The sequence below is a fragment of the Cupressus sempervirens genome, chromosome 10 (genome assembly GCF_028749045.1).
Source record: "Cupressus sempervirens isolate cs-2001-9-10 chromosome 10, ASM2874904v1, whole genome shotgun sequence".
Classification (NCBI taxonomy): Eukaryota; Viridiplantae; Streptophyta; class Pinopsida; order Cupressales; family Cupressaceae; genus Cupressus; species Cupressus sempervirens.
In genome coordinates, this window is record NC_143127.1 from 817,424,702 (window position 1) to 817,442,101 (window position 17,400).

General features: G+C 36.4%; 1 protein-coding gene across 3 annotated transcripts in view; it reads left to right on the forward strand.

The window, feature by feature from the left end:
• Nucleotides 1-12,276: 12,276 nt before the first annotated feature.
• The window catches only part of LOC149536449 (pectinesterase 31-like), a 76,866-nt gene continuing 71,742 nt past the window's right edge, over nt 12,277-17,400 (forward strand). Inside the window, exons 1-2 of one of the 3 annotated variants that reach the window (XM_089805404.1) lie at nt 12,277-12,345; nt 12,465-12,775. In XM_089805404.1, the coding sequence (XP_089661530.1) occupies nt 12,524-12,775 (252 nt within the window). In that variant the 5' untranslated portion in view covers nt 12,277-12,345; nt 12,465-12,523. Of the gene's footprint in view, nt 12,429-12,458; nt 12,776-17,400 lie in introns of all 3 variants that reach the window. The other 2 variants (XM_089805405.1, XM_089805403.1) reach the window with 2 other exon arrangements.

A 17,400-nucleotide genomic window follows, 5' to 3' on the forward strand; every position in this document is an offset into this window, starting at 1 on the left:
TTGAGTCACTTAGGTGCTGAGCAAACAATGTGTGCCAAGTGATTCAAGTGCCGAGAAATAGTATGTGCTAAGCCATTTAGAAGCTGAGTTATAGCATAAAGAGCACAGTTAAGGCCAAGCATTAGAAGTCTATTGATGTTGAGTAACTAGTTAATGACATAGATGTTTGTAATAGAACAAAATCCTATGTAAACCATTTTTGGCTGACATGGACGTTAAATTTTGATATTAAGAGATAAATATCAAGTCATATTACACATCCCTATGCAATACATGCAACCAATCAGAAAAAGGGAAGTATTAAGCAGCAATAACAATCAACCAGAGTCGTTGATTAAGATCTAGATCATCTCCATGATGCCTAGTTAAGAGGTAAACCCTAAGGGGAGTAGTATGAGTGAAGAGAGATACTAAGGAGAGTATCATGTGCAAAGAAAAGCATGGAGAGGATGCTTAATTAAAGGTTATGCATTGCAAAACCAGTTAATCATAACATATCAGTTCTGAAGACAAGCACTAAAAGGACAGAGAAGATATATTAGATCACAAGGATAAGGATACAAATAGTAAAGACGAGATTTGACATCTAGCAAAGAGGTGCTAACCAAAGGATCAATTATTTATTCATTTTAACAGGTGATACAAGGTAAATCTCTTAACAGAGTAGTCCTAATAGGCTTTTGTAAATCTCCTAAGAGGGTGCTTAATTGTGAGTTAAAATCGTTTAGTCAAGGTGAGATCTAATAGTCTTTGTAAGTCTTTAATAGGGCAAACCTTTCACAGGGTAGTGTAAGGAAACTTAGGTGTGGAAACAGCTTCCTACACTAATCTCATAAGGAAAGTATGATGCAAATCCTATTAAAATCTTCTTCACTTACAGATTCAATATCATGTAAACAACAATATTGCAGCCAACCATGCATACAGAAAATAGACAGAGAAAGGAACACATAACACAAGGATTTGCCGATGGGGAAAAACCTTTCGGTAAAACAACCCCACCCCTTCAGAACCTGCACAATGTATTATCTTCAACACAAGGTTACAATACACTTGAAATGCAAGTTCAACATCGACAAAAGAAGACTCTAGTAGCTACTCGCAGTACCAACAATACACCTTTTTTTGCATCGCATCTCTTCACAACCCTAAAATCACTTATAACATGCGCTTCACTTTTAGGGCTACTCCCAAAGGTAAAACCGTATTAGGGTTTTACCATTCTTCGAGAAAATAGGAACCCCAAAAAATTTTAGTTGCCACATGTCTTCACTTGTCATTGAATCTTCCTAACATAGCTCTTGCGTCTCATAGGAATCCGTCATAACCGTTTTAGTCATGATCTCCTTATACATAATTCAAGATGTCGACACATCAACATTATTTGAAAGAAATACATTTTACAAAACAAATAATAAGAATAGGAATTATACAAGGTTGAGACACCTTATTCCTAACATTCTCCCACTTGTCAAACACCTTGTAAGAGCAATAGGAACATAACAGGAACTAACCGCTATAGGCCGAAAGGCCCATAGACTCTGAACACCATATAAACTTCTTAGTGCCCACTGGTTTTGTTAATGCATCTGTAACATTCTTCACAGTATCTACCTTTTCCAAATTTACCTTTCTATCTTCCACCATATCTCTCACAAAGTGATACTGCACATCAATGTGCTTCATTCTAGCATGGAAAGTTGGATTCTTTGCAAGGCAAATAGCACTCTGACTGTCACACCAAACAGTAATCTGTTCTGCATCAACACCAACATCAGAACACAATCTCTTAAGCCAAATGGCTTCCTTACAAGCATGAGTAGCAGCCATGTACTCAGCTTCTATAGTGGACAAAGCAACCACAGGTTGTCGCTTGCTCATCCAACTGATGGCACCACCAAACATAGTGAACACATAAGCACTGGTGGATCTCCTATGGTCAATATCACCTGCCCAATTTGAATCCACAAACCCATGAATACAAACTGAATGCGGAGATCTAGAAGAGCTACCATGATAACATATGGAGTAATCTGATGTACCCCTCAAATATCTGAATACTCACTTAACTGCATCCCAATGTATCCGTCCAGGATTAGCCATAAATCGACTCAGGACTCCCACTGCTTGGGCAATGTCTGGTCTAGTACAGACCATAGCATACATAAGACTGCCAACTACACTAGCATAAGGTACTCTACTCATGTCCTCCATCTCACTAGGAGATTTTGGACAATCATCTACAGATAACTTTGTTCCCACAGGAATAGGAACACATAGTGCTCTACAATCTACCATGCTGAACCTGTCCAACACAGACTTCACATACTTACTTTGGCTCAACCAAAGTTTTTTGTTAGACCTATCTCTACTGATTTCCATACCCAAGATGTACCTAGCTGCCCCAAGATCTTTCATCTCAAATTGTGCTGACAACTGAGATTTAAAATCAGAAATCATACCCTTACCCTTCCCAAATAGCAACATATCATCAACATATAATGCAACAATAAGAAGACGATCATTTTCAACTCTGAAATAAACACAATGATCTGATTTCAATCTTACAAATCCAATTGACAACAAAAAGGCATCAAACTTAAGGTACCACATCCTAGGAGATTGCTTCAAACCATATAGAGATTTCTTTAATCTGCAAACTAAGAATTCTTTACCTTTAACAATGTAGTGCTCAGGCTGTGACATATAAATCTCTTCCTCCAAATCACCATGAAGGAAAATTGTCTTCACATCCATTTGTTCTATCTCTAAATCATATGATGCAACAAGAGATAATAGAAATCTAATGGATGTCAACTTTGCAACAGGAGAGAATATTTCACCATAATCTATTCCCTCTACCCGTGAATACCCCTTTGCAACCAATCAAGCTTTGTACCTTTCAACACTGCCATCTGCACATAATTTCTTCTTGAACACCCATTTACAGCCAACAGATTTTCTCCCTTTAGGCAAAGGTACAAGGTTCCATGTTTTGTTTTTCTCTAATGAAGCCATCTCATCATCCATAGCCTCAATCCAAGAACCTGCATCTTCCATGCCCAAAGCCTCTTTCACAGATCTAGGCTCATCAGTGTTAGTAATCAAAGCAAAAGCACAACTGGAATCTAACATAGAATAACCAAACCTTTCTAGTTGCTTTCTTTCTCTCGTGGATCTCCTCAAGGGCTGAGGTTGACGTTGTTCTTCCTCTTCTTCTGAACTATCAGAGCTGCTAGAGCTCTCCTCATCATTAGACCCAACATGGTCTCTCTGTTCAGTCTTCTCAGGGGTAGGAGGCAACTAAACAACATCTTTTTCCTTTTCTTTTTCATCTGGTTGTAGCACAATAGGAGAAGATGTTGCTCTCTAAAAATAACATTTCTACTATACAACACCTTACTAGTCACAGGATCCCAAAGCTTGTATCCTTTCACACCAGCATTGTACCCGATGAAAATACATTTAACAGCTTTGTTTTCCAACTTAGATCTTTTCTCCATTGGAACATGTGCATAAGCTTCACAACCAAAAACACAAAGATGTCTAATTGAAGGCTTCTTACTAGACCACACCTCCATGGGTGTCTTACCAACAAGGGCTGATGTAGGAGATCTGTTAACCAGATAGCAAGCAGTGGCCACAGCTTCGGCCCAAAACCTTTGTTCTAAACCACCTCCACTAAGCATACTCCTAGCCTTCTCCATCAGTGTCTTGTTCATTCTCTCTGCAACTCCATTTTGCTGTGGGGTATATGGAGTTGTCTCATGCCTCTCAATACCTTGTTCTTTACAGAACTATTCTAACTCTGTTGAGCAAAACTCACCACCATTATCAATTCTCACACACTTAATCTTCTTACTAGTCTGATTCTCTACAAAGGCTTTAAATTCCTTGAATCGACTAAAGACTTGTGTCTTACTTTTAAGGAAATAAATCCATGTCCTTCTACTGTAATCATCTATGAAAGATACAAAAAATACAGACTTGGAGATTGAAGGAACTTTTACATGACCAAATACATTAGAATGAATAAGATCCAAAACATCAAAAGATTTGTGAGAACTAGAGTAAAACTGAACACGATTTTGTTTACCATAGACACAGTGTTCACAAAAGTCAAACTCGAGATTGCAATCGTTTAACCCCTCAACAAGATTTTTATTTTTTAGGGTTCTCAGACCCTTTTCACCAATGTGGCCAAATCTCAAATGCCATAACAATGTCTTTTTTGCAGGAAGCTTACCTTCCAAAGTGTTTGCATTGCCATCAGAACCAATAACCACAGTATTCTTCACTGCTCATTCAGATTGTGAGGATGAACAACTATTACATAGAGGAATACATGCATCTAGCTAAAATAAGGTACTTCTCCTAGTACCCCTTGCAAGCACTATTGATCCTCTTATCATCTTGCATCCTTCTTTCAAAAAAACAACTTGCACACCTACATCGTTTAGCATACTTACATATAATAGGTTTCGTGTCAAACCTGGAATGTGCATAACTCCATTGATTCTCTTTACTCGTCCATCAGGAAATTTGATAGTGACCCTTTTGCGTCCAACTATCTTTAGGTGAGAATCATCACCCAAGTACACCTTTCCACCATTGAACTCTTCATATCTTAAGAACCAGTTTCGATGAGAGGTCATGTGAAAAGATGCACTCGAGTCAACCAACCACACATCATCAGATGCATGGGTTGCCAAAGCTACAATGAATGCATCGCCATCTTCTTGAGATTTTTCAGAACCAGAATCTGAGGCTTTCTTCTTCTTCTTAGGGTCTTTACAGTCTTTACGGAAGTGCCCAGTCTTATCATAGTTCCAACATTTTGCCTTGGACTTATTGGAAGTCTTTGACTTCCCACGGGATTTGGATCTACCCTTATTGTCAGACTTATTGTCATTTTTCTTCCCTCTTTCTGTGGATCTCCCACGAATAGCAAGGGCTCCTTTTTTTTGAAACAGAAGCCTTTCTCCGCATCTCCTCTAATAGCAGCGAAGACACCACATCATCCATTTTGAAGGTGACTAATGTGCTTCGAAGAGCCATCACAAGATGGTCCCATGAATCCGATAAAGAACACAAAAGTGTGTAGCAACGATCCTCCTCCTCTAAATTGACACCAGCTGATGTCAACTGTGCAGCCATCAGATTAAATGCATTTAAATGATCCGTTAAGGATCCACCTTCCTCCATTCGCAGAGAATACAACTTCTTCCTCAAGAACAACTTGTTCACCAAAGATTTGGCCCGATACATGGCCCCAAGTCTCTCCCACAAACTATATGCAGTTTTCTCATCTAGAACATTCAGAAGGACTGCATCGATTAAACAGAGTCTTATGAGACCCTTAGCTTTACGGTCTTTGATATCCCAATTTGCTTGAGCTATAGTTGCTGGTCTTGTAGTCACTTCCCATAGGTCACGATCTTCCAACATGTCTTCCATCTTGAGTTTCCACAACTCAAAATTAGTGTCATTAAATTTCTCCACCTCCATTCTTCCATATGATGAACTCGCCATCTCAATCTGCAAATAAGATTCAGGATGCTCTGCACAAGACTCCCACTCAACTTGAGATTAGCTCAAAAAACCCTACCCAACAACTAGGATCAAAAGTTGATCAAGCTCTGATACCACTTGTAAGGAAACTCAGGTGCAGAAACAGCTTCCTACACTAATTTCATAAGGAAAGTATGATGCAAATCCTATTAAAATCTTCTTCACTTACAGATTCAATATTATGTAAACAACAATATTGCAACCAACCATGCATACAGAAAATAGACAGAGAAAAGAACACATAACACAAGGATTTGCCAGTGGGGAAAAACCTTTCGGTAAAACAACGCCACCCCTTTAGAACCTACACAATGTATTATCTTCAACACAAGGTTACAATACACTTGCAATGCAAGTTCAACATCGACAACAGAAGACTCTAGTAGCTACTCGCAGTACCAACAATACACCTTTTTTCGCATCGCATCTCTTCGCAACCCTAAAAATGCTTATAACATGCGCTTCACTTTTAGGGCTACTCCCAAATATAAACCGTATTAAGGTTTTACCATTCTCCGAGACAATAGGAACCCCAAAAAAATTTTGTTGCCACATGTCTTTACCTGTCATTGAATCTTCCTAACATAGCTCTAACATGTCATAGGAATCCATCATAACTGTTTTAGTCATGATCTCCTTATACACAATTCAAGATGTCGACACATCAACATTATTTGCAAGAAATACATTTTACAAAACAAATAATAAGAATAGGAATTATACAAGGTTGAGACACCTTATTCCTAACAGGTAGATCATAGTTTATGATCAAAACTTTGTAGCCATAATTGGCCACACTTTATTGCTACAGTAGTGAAGAGTTGTGGGTGTCATCCCCACCCCAATTTTACCTTCTCATTGGAGGGTTTTTGGTTAACCAAAATCTTTTGTGTTATGTGTTGATTTATATTATGCTATGGATGTGATGCATGCTTACATTTTTTAGTTTACATGTTAAGTAATGAGATGGATGAATGGTGAAATGTTTTAGTGTATAAGTTTTAAGTATTGATTGAACTTACTTTCTCATTTATATTTCCAACAAGCTGGTGGTAGCTGATCTTCCATCCAACACCACATATGTGATCTTTCAACAATGTCATTGGGAGTATAAACATTAACTATGCCAAAAGAATGATTATTGAATGACAAAAAATCCAAAGGATTCTCTGTATGGGGTCAGAACTATGTGAAATAATAGAAGAAATCAAATGAGGAGAAAGAAGAGTAACAATACCACGTCAACCAACTTCATGCTATGAAGAGAACACAATGCCATTCGACCAAACAACAGGATGAGAAACATTGAGCGTAAACCTAATAATTTTAACTTCTTGGAAATAGAGGATATCTAGGGTACCAAGTTTGTGTCTAGTATCTCTAGCAAAAAACATTTTGGGGGGGTCTAGGAGACCTTGAAAATTCCACGAGAGAATGATAAAAATGCTTGCATGTCATCCTCATCCCCAAGAGAGGAAAGGCTATTTTTCAAGAAAGTTGATTTGGTTTTGAAGTTAGGAGAGGAATCTCCTTCAAAGATGGTTCTCCTCTTCTCCAAGTTGCTATTTGAGTCCTTAGTATGCCTATCCAGGCTACGAGACTGTTGCAAATATTGAGACACTATCACAGAAGTTGATTATAGAGTACATACCCAACCAAGCTGAGGAACACTCATAGATACCTCCATCCCTTGTGAAACAGGGTTTGAAATAAGTGGTAATGGAAGAGGAACCACTAGAGTAATTGGAATAAAAAATGGAACCACTTGAGAGACTTTCGTGGATGGTTGCACCAAGTTGTTAGGGTTTTCTTGGGGGCCAAGATGGCTTTACCCTTATGCACCAAAGTAGTCTATTCATCTTTTTTTTCTGCCTCTATAGGCATGGAAGGAGTCACCTTAGGAGGAGACTTGGTGCGAAGCACAACCAGTGGGCAATCTTTGATCTTGTTTTTGACTGGTTGACACCTATAGCAAGTGTTAGAAATGTTTAAGTAAAGCACCTTCATAGTGAACGTGTGAGCTCCAATTTGAATATCAACCATCTCTTAAGGTCGCATGAAAGGTTGATCTCAACACAAACCCTCTATTGAGGGTGAGTGTTGACAAATTGGTCATGCTCCATGTGCATCACCTTACCAAGGGTTTGTATAATGGCTTGAATGAAAGACCAACATGACAAGGGAAGACGTGAAAACTCAACCCACACAATGACCCTTAGCTTTTAGTCATTTAAGACTGTAAAGTCTCAAGACCAATGCTGTAAAACTAGTAGAGAAGACCTAATTGTCCAAGGCCCACAATTGAACATCGTGTTGGCCCGGGTAGGGTTTTCAAAATGAAAGAAAAAGAATCCCTTGGTGAGGCTTTGAACACCATCAAGTCGAACTCCAAGAGGAGTCTAAGCTTTGGCAATTCATTCTTTTAGCATACTTTTAGGTGGAGTTCTACCCACAAAATATCCTATCAAAGCATGCTTCTCCAACCAATTGCACACACTATCAAACTCTTGAATATTAAGCACAATATTAAGGGAGGGCTTACCTCATGAAACTCTTTTAAACAAACTTGCGAGGGCATTTGTTCACAGGAGGCATCCTTTGCAACAACTCCAACACCACCATCAATTGGTGGGTGAAAGTTGGCTAGAGCCATTATAAAACCCCTAATAGTTCCACAACGGATACAACATGACAGATGCAAAACAAAAAGATAAATTTACAGGAGAGCTGTATACCATGCAAAACCATAAAAAGAACGCATCCAAAAATTTCATCAACCAACTTATCATACACCTATGTTACAACATGAGAGTAGTATAAACAATGTCATTTTATCATAATTTGTTCTAGACAACTTTAAGTTCTTACTTGAAAGAAAAATAATTAGACAAAATAGCAATCCCTATGATTGAAATCTACCGTCTACTTACATAACAAGAGTTCTGATGGAGCTTGAGTCCTTGCCTTTTGTCAAAAACAAAAACAAAAAAGTAGATTTGTGTGATGGTTAAATCATAGTTATTAAATAGTTAAAAGCATAGTAACACAACTCTTACACTAAAACTTCTCACATGTAAATTATACTAATTACACTTGGGACAATCGTTAATGATTTGTAGAAGTTAATGAACATTGTTTCGATACATAATCGACTCCAATGTCTCCTTAAAATGAAACTTCTAAATTATTAGTCCTTGCCTTTAACTAGACATTTTTCTAGTTCATAAAAAACTAGCTTCAATATGATTTTACTTTTTGACATGAATCAATTGACTTTCGACTTAAGAGTCATATGACTCATTAAGAATATGAGTAATGATGATGGATTTGTGATAGGTTTGTTTTTATTTTGTTAAAATCTAATAGATCTATAGAATATTGAGATAATACTTGAGAATTTTTTTGTTAAATGTTTACTAAAAAGGTAAAAAAAGTATATATAAATAATAATAATATAATAATATCTTGATCAGAATTAATATAAGTTATAGTAGCATAATATATATATTTTTTGTTAAAAAATAATAAACAAACATATATCTTTTGACTTGAAATGCATATATTCACTATTATTGTAATAAAGTAGGTTATCTAATTAAATTGACATTAACAAAAATATATATTTTAATTGCTTTAAAATTTGAAAAATTAAATTTATAAATCATAAATATCTTCATCCCAACTCATTCTATTACAATTAAATGATGATTGGTGTCTTTGAATGAGATAGAAATTGAGTACATTTTATATTTAAATAATTTTATCCTCTGTTTGAAAAAAGATCGATTAAAAAACAAAAGGGGAAAAAATAGTTGAGGTGGAGACTGCTAGAAAAAATCAAGAAATTGTGAAATATATAGGTAAATGAGGTTGACTAAAAAACTATGCGTTGAATCTAAATACATATTAATTTTGCACAATGCCAAGAATGCCACTTACTTATCAAGAGAAATAATCACCTTGAAATTATATTATCTATAAATAATGATCAAATTATGCCTTGGGATGTTCTTAAGGATAAATATGCTATCTCGGATTCCCATAGAAGAACTTATAACATGATTGTGCAAGCTTCTGTTGGTCTTCCCACTGTTTGTCACACTGATTCTCTCAGGTTCGTGAAGTGCAAATGGCCTGGTGGTATCACTACTACTCTGCTCAAAGCTAAGAATATTTATAAAATCATTGATTGTAATATTGATATTATCAATCATATTAATGTTGTTTGGTACTGTTCTTATGATGCTGATGCTTTGAAAAAGTATTTTGATATCTTGTGGAAGAATCCTGTGGAACCCAAGATTAGATGTTTCAAATGGTTAGTTTTGTTGGACAAGCTACCTATAAAGAGAGATTTTGTTAATTCTGATATTTGTAACTTGTGTAGAGTTCCTGAAACTGGTAGACATATCCTTCTTGATTGTATTTTTGCTAAAGAAATATGAAAAATGTTTGGCATTGTTTATCCTATTAATGTTAATATTTTTGAGATTATTTCTGGTCATATTAATGGTCTTCCTAAAGATACCAATTTATTTTGGAATATATTGTCGTCTAACATTCTCTGGCAGATTTGGAAGTGCAGGAACGAGGAAAGGTATCAAAGTAAGCATAGGGATCTTACTGAGTTTTTTCGAAAACTCACTTACTTTAAAATCTTCTTATAGATGCAGACTACTATGATGATTGAACGAGACAATATGAGGAGGTTCCTTCGTGATGGGCATGTTGCGCTTTACTACCTTGAGCTTAAGCATGGGTACCAGTGTCGTAATACTTTGGATGATCTGCATGTTTTTGAGCAAGCTTGCAATAGATTGAACAAAGATATTAGAGAAAAAGGGAATGCTAAAAAAGAAGAGTTATTTATGATAGTGCAGATTCAAGGGCATAAAAGTATAGTTTGGATGGAAGGTCCCTTAGGCTGGACTGCCTAGGTTGACAATCATTATGATCTTCTCAGCTAGATAGTTTTGCTTTTCCTCCTTTTGTTGCTTTGTGTGTTCAACTGATACTTTCTCTTCTGGGTGAGGCTTGGCCTCCTTGTGTTTATTCGTATTGATACTCTAGTGTTTTTTTCTGGTTCTGAAACTCTTATTTCTAATATAAAAAAAAAACTTGCAATCTCTAAAATTAAATTGTAATTTTTATAACAATTTGTTTAACATATAATTGTTTAAACTTGAATTCTAAAGTCTAAATCATCAAATATTTCATATCAAACATTCAAATATATAAAATGTATAAATTTTTTATTACAATTTGATATGTACCAAATGTTTATATAAACAATAACTATTATGAAAAAAGAAACAATTATAATACTTATCTTTAAATTATAAATAAATAAATATAATTTTCTTATCCTTACCATTTAATTACTTGAATTATTTATCTAATTTACATTATCTATCTAATTTACATTATCTTTAATACTTAATAACAAATTAAACATATCTTTAAATTAGAAATAAAGAAATATATTTTTCTTATCCTAACGTGAACCATTTATATAATCTACATTATCTTTAAATACTTAAATAACAAAATAAACATGCAATTTAAAAGTTATACACGTTATACACCAAATACTTTTTACTTAAATTTATTATTTTAGTTACATATTTTATTAAACTAAAGCCCTAACTGTAAAAAGTATCCTAGGTTTGCTCTAAGCAAGATCTTGGTTATGGCAATTTGAGATCTTCAACCCAAAAATTGTTAATGTTGACTTCCAATGATTCCTCATGGGGAAAAACTATAGTGAACCCAATGATGTGAGGAGTACAGTGAAATGGCAACAAAAGCAATGGAGTTGAGCACACGTCATGTAGACAAGATATTTCTTTTTTATCATTTTGTTGATTTCATTCCGCCAACTATTTTCTTAAAACTTTTTTCATCTATTCGCCCCAACCATTCCAAGGAATGAAAGCACCTAGGTGTATCCACAAACATGTCTCTTCCTTCGTCCAAGTGAGTGCCGAGGAAGAAGGGTCCCCGACATGGCATCAGCGGATCACAAATGTGATGGAAAATGTGGTTGTGGGAGTGTTCAGCAGTTGCTACTGTCATCCAATAAAATCTAGTAACTAAGATTTTCTAGTGAAATACAGTGCGAAGGAGCTGGTGAAGGCCAGGATCAAGTTCAAATCGTTCAATGACCAAGGTGATAAAATCAGATTTAACACGAATGCATTTGTAATAAATGCAATTGTAGAATTGCTGACAGTTAAATAAATTCCTTCTTTATCACTACACTTTTTTTCAAAATTTTTGTATTTAAAAATAAAATTAACCCCAGCAAAAATGCTTTTAGCCAATAAAAAAGAATTTATATCTTGAAAAAATGATTTTAAGAATAAAACCTTGTGTCAAATTTTTTGCCATGCCAGTTAATCAAAAGAGGGGTCCCTAGACTAATTTACAACGTAATTAAGATTCTTGGTAAGAGAGTGATAATTTTTGTAATTCATTCGTTGAAAAAGCTTTATGCCATGAAAAATTGAGCCCACATTTTATATCAATGCCCCATACCCTCTTTCTCAAACAACCCCCGTCAACAAGAACTAATGACGTTATCATCAAAACAATCGACGACAAAATTGTCTCTACTATGACACTTCAGATCTTTAAAGAAATTTGCTTTGCGTGGCACTTTTAAACGACTACGTGTGGCATCGACCTGTCTCCTGTTCGAATTCCACCCTATTGCTTTGCGCTATGATTTATTTGAGCTTTGAACTCTGGACTGAAATTTCTTAGGTACTTCAGGTAAGCTGCTTACTCCGGTCTTCGCTGTTGAGACAGGCTATCTACTGACTGCCTCAAATTACTCAAATTCTACTAATATATATTGTTTTTCCTACTGTGCTTACATCTGATGAATTGAGGTCATGAAGAAGTGATTTCTGTTTTAAGCGGAATTCTGCTCAGAAATTTGAGGGTTTCGATGGAGAGGGAATCGAAAAGACAGTTGGTAGTGGCACAGGATGGTCGCGGGGACTTCAGCAGTGTACAGGACGCCATAGACGCCGTGCCGCTGCCCAACAGGGACAGAATTATTATTGAGGTTTTGCCTGGGGTTTACAAACAGCCAGTTCATGTGCCCAAGACTAAGGATTTTATCACACTGCGGGGGTTTTGTGCAGAGGATACGATTTTGACATGGAAAAACACCGCCACTTGCATCGAACATCATCAGGTACCAAACATATCGTATTCTCAGCCCGCTGATGTATCGTGTAATATGGTATGGTACACACTTTTAATTTAGCCATGGATCACTCAGTCTTGTACTAAACGCATCAACGAGATTGTGACAATGGATAACATAATGTGATAGAAATGCATTCACCATGAATCATGTATTTTGATACGCAGAAACCCACTATTGTCCAATAGGGAATCCTGTACACATCCTCTCACTGTTATCTATTGGATACCTGTACACATCTTTATATTGGTGATGAATTGCCAAGTGCAATAGAGATGATCTCATCGTCACATTCTGATGATTAATCATGTAGTTTGAGTAGGAACTCATGTTTGTGCCGAAGATGGCTATTACAGACATACATCCTAATCCCTAAGATTGTTGATACAGAGAGAAATCCACATCCTGATGATGTATGATGTATCCTGATACAAAGACCTACATAATGTAATAGGAGAATATCCCCATCCTGATGGGCTAACAGTAGTTTGTTAAGAGACAACTCGTCCTGATGACGAATTACTTAGTGGAATAGTTGACAACCTTGTCCCGATGATGGACCACCCCTTGTCACGATGAATGATCATACAGTTGCTGATGGATCATGTTGTGTCATGCAAAAATCCTTTTTCGCTGGATTACATTGTGTGTGTAAACATTGATCAATTGAAGATTGTCAGTTACTTTTCACCTCGTCAGTATGCTACACTCGTTTCTTTTTTTAGGATTGTTGTGCTGCAAGTTACATATAGGTAATCATGAATTTCATTTTTGGTAATGTTGACATGTGGAAACACAAAAACTTTATTTCTTTGTTTTGTTTAATTTGGATCACACTCAGATGTACTCAACTGGACACACTCCATGTGTCACTGGAATGTATCCCACATCAGATCCACTATAAGAGAACAATGTTGAACTTGGGTCACACTCAGATATAGCCTATTTAGTGTTAGGATATAACCTAGATACGTTTTTGATGGGATATGCACAGCCTTTATTGTATTGAGGGCATAGTAGTATTTTATTTACAGGACAATGTCATGGTATTCTAAAAGTATATTTGGATTTCAGTTAGATTCAAAATGGTAAAATCCCAACACAAAACTATGGAATTAAAAAACAATGTTTCATTTGTAAACTTAGAGATTTTTATTTTCTCACTCAAGATTTTTTTGTCGGCCACATGATCTGGGTGGTCTTGGCCTTACTAATATTTACACGCAGGATCTGACCTTGTGTGCCCAATGGCTGATTTGTGCCCTAGAAGTTAGAAGGTCGGGAAACCTGCAAAATCCTTCAATTATTGTGCTACTTTTGGGCCTTGATTCAATCCTCACCATGGACGAGCTGGTGCAAATTCAAGGCACTTTTGTTGATAAAAGTATATGGAAGGCTTGGAAAGTCATCAAGTTATGGCATACCAAGAAAGCAATGATTTTATGATTGGGATCTCCTTCTGCCAGGAATTATTTTGGTGATCTCCTGTGGTCACTTGCTTGGATTGACCTCTTGTCAAAGTTCCCTATGTCTATATGATTATTTTTTAGTTAGCGGGATTGTTTCAAACTTATTCAAAGACACTGTGAATTATTTATCTTGGCAGGAATTTAAGGTTAAATATAGGCTTGGCAATCAAGATTCTGAATCCTTTTATACCATTATGGAGGCTGTGCCTCTAGGAATATTATATAAGGTTGTGATTTAATGTACAACTTGGTGGAAGGATTGGAAGTGGCATTTAGATATTCCATGTAGTAACTACACACACTTCCAAAGGTATTCTTGGTCTTCTCCTCAGTTGCTCATGGTTGAAAAACTCAATTTTGAAGTGGAACATATAGTTCACTTGAACTGAATGTTGCCACATGTTTCAGTTAGTTTGGTCTGCCATTTTTGAGCCCAAATTGGTTCATTTTTCTTGGTGTCTCCTATATCAAGGTCTTCACAGTGGATTGTGTTATTAATTCGGTTGTTTCCAGACCCCATTGGCTTTTCCACAGACATTTGAAAAGCATTCAAGCATCTTGTTTGGTTTTGCCCACAAGCTCAAGTTGCACAAAATTGGATAGGTTATTTTGTCAAGCCTTTCCAGCCAAACTTTTTCCCTAGCATATGACTATTTTAAGGGATTGGTCTTGGATGCTTGTGAGATTTACCCAAGTTTATAATTCGTTTAGAGTCAGAAATCTATTAAGCATATGGAAAGATAGAAATATTGCCTTATTTTATATTTCTGACATGGATTGTCATTTCTTTACATACATTAAAGCCATCGTATGTTCTAATGTTATATCATACATCTAGGTCCAGCTCATTAAAGTTGCTGTGGAGATTTCCCACCTGTAGACACTTGCTGAGTGTTAGTAAATAGATTTGTCCTTCAAAGAAATAATGAAATAAACTGACTTTTAAATGCCCACAAAGAAGAACAAACAAAACTAAAAGTTGGATGAGTTATCATAGGCTGATAACCGTCCTCTGAATTGAGAGGTACAACTCCCTCGTTGACAGATTTACAACGAATCGAATAATAGGATGTATCTTTAACCTGAAGATACCAAGGGTTTCTGACATTCATTCATAAACATGAAATGAATGCGATTGCTAGATTTATAGGTTAGAATAAAGAGAGAAAGATCAGCAAACAGCCACACGACCATTCATTCAATCCTTCTTTAAATTGCAGAGGAAATGAAGGATTATGTTATTTATTCTACAAACTATGAGCAACACAGGATTGCATTCAAAACACGAAAGATATGACCACATGATCAATATCAATCCAAGAAAGATATATTCAGATTGCGCCATCTGATAAATATAAACTTCTCTTCGCTTTATACACAAAACACAAGAAACCACGCGATTTCCCTGTCCCTGTGAATACGATCAACATTTGCAGAAAAATAAATAAAATCTTCTCCTATCTCCCTATTACAAACAGAAAATGTGCCCCCTCCCTTGGCAGCCACCTGACATGTAGAAAAAGGACCCCGTCTTTGTTTCTCTTTTGCATATTTATCTTTTTCTCTGCCGGATAAGTCTTCCTCTTCAGTTTATTAAACTGATTCTTGCCAAACTCTTCATTTCCTTTCTTTTAACTTTTCCATCCCTTAATGTGGTTATGGGTTCTTATAATTATCTCTTTTCAATAACCATAGATTAAATGGTTAATCACACCTATGTTAGAGACTTCCGGAATGAGTACTGAGGCGTCTCTCATTCTCGTATTTGAAACAGGTGTCGACAACCCCTGCTTAACAATTATGACACTCTTAATCATTTATTAGTGAGGATATTCCAAAACCTGAAATTGGCTTAAACATGGATCTGCGGTATTTGGCATGATTTAATCACAGCTCCGTTCTCCTTATGTATTGTATTTTGATTTAGAATGGATTTTGCAGAGTGAAGGAGATCAATCACAAACATATTGGGCATTGGATGGATACTATTTAGTGATGCTTCTTTCCTAAATGGCCACCTTGCGGGTTGTCAGAAATTTAGCTCAACACACTTGGGTTCCTTCTAAAATGATGTCATTTGTACCAAAATATTGCCTAAAGTAAAACAATTCTTCAGCGCCCACAAAGTATTCACGAACGCTGCACTCCATATTGACCATCAAATGTCTGAATTCCATATTGCGGTTCTGTGAGGTTCCCATTGGAATTGACTCTTGCGAAAGCGATGAGGTTCATACTTTGGCATCGAACTTCACACTATTTGAATATGGAGACCGGGGGACATTACCTTCGCACTTACGATATCATTAGACTTTCGCCACGGATTTGCATGAAGAGGCAGTTATGAGTTTGAGTCTTTAAGTTCCAATTTAGAGGAAACCATGTTCAGGCATTTTGTCGAATAGTTCACATGCATTGGCTATGTTTTGTGATTTAACAAACATATGCTCGTCTTGACTGATAGGTTGATCCTTCTCCACAACAACTTCTAATGGATGATCTCCTTAACAAACCAATCGCATGTAAACATACACCAAAGCTTTTTTTAAAAATTGAATTGCAAGTTGATGTTTTATCCTCCATGCCGAGAGAATATTGCTCTGTTTGTGGAAATAGCCACCTATCGAGACAACTTCCATCTTGAAATTGTGACCACACTCCTAATTCTCTACCTGTCAATGAACTTTTCCCAATAATGTAGCGACTATTGATGCTGGGATCAAGTCCATACCGAGATACATTTCGATCCATACTTTACACATGAGTCCACATGCAGTGCTTAGCATTTGGTCAAATAGTTCTTAAGCCTCCTCATGAGTTTTCACCAATATCATAAGGACCTTATGCGAGCTGTGATACCAAACCCGAGGTCCATCTTTGTACCTTTATTTACACTTTTTATGAATTTAGGTTCGATGACCCATCATCAAACATGTAGCTCATCCATGGCTTTTGTCCCTTCCTGCAAGTATTCATATATTTCAACGAACACACAATACTAATAATATGCTACGTGTGTCCTTAGGTAGAGGCTCCGAACTATGGAAGAATCCACTTGGAGACCTAAAACACATCTTTCCCTGCAATCTGAAATGGGTGGGTTGAGAGTCTCTGATTCATTCTTTATATAGCCACAGGACCCCT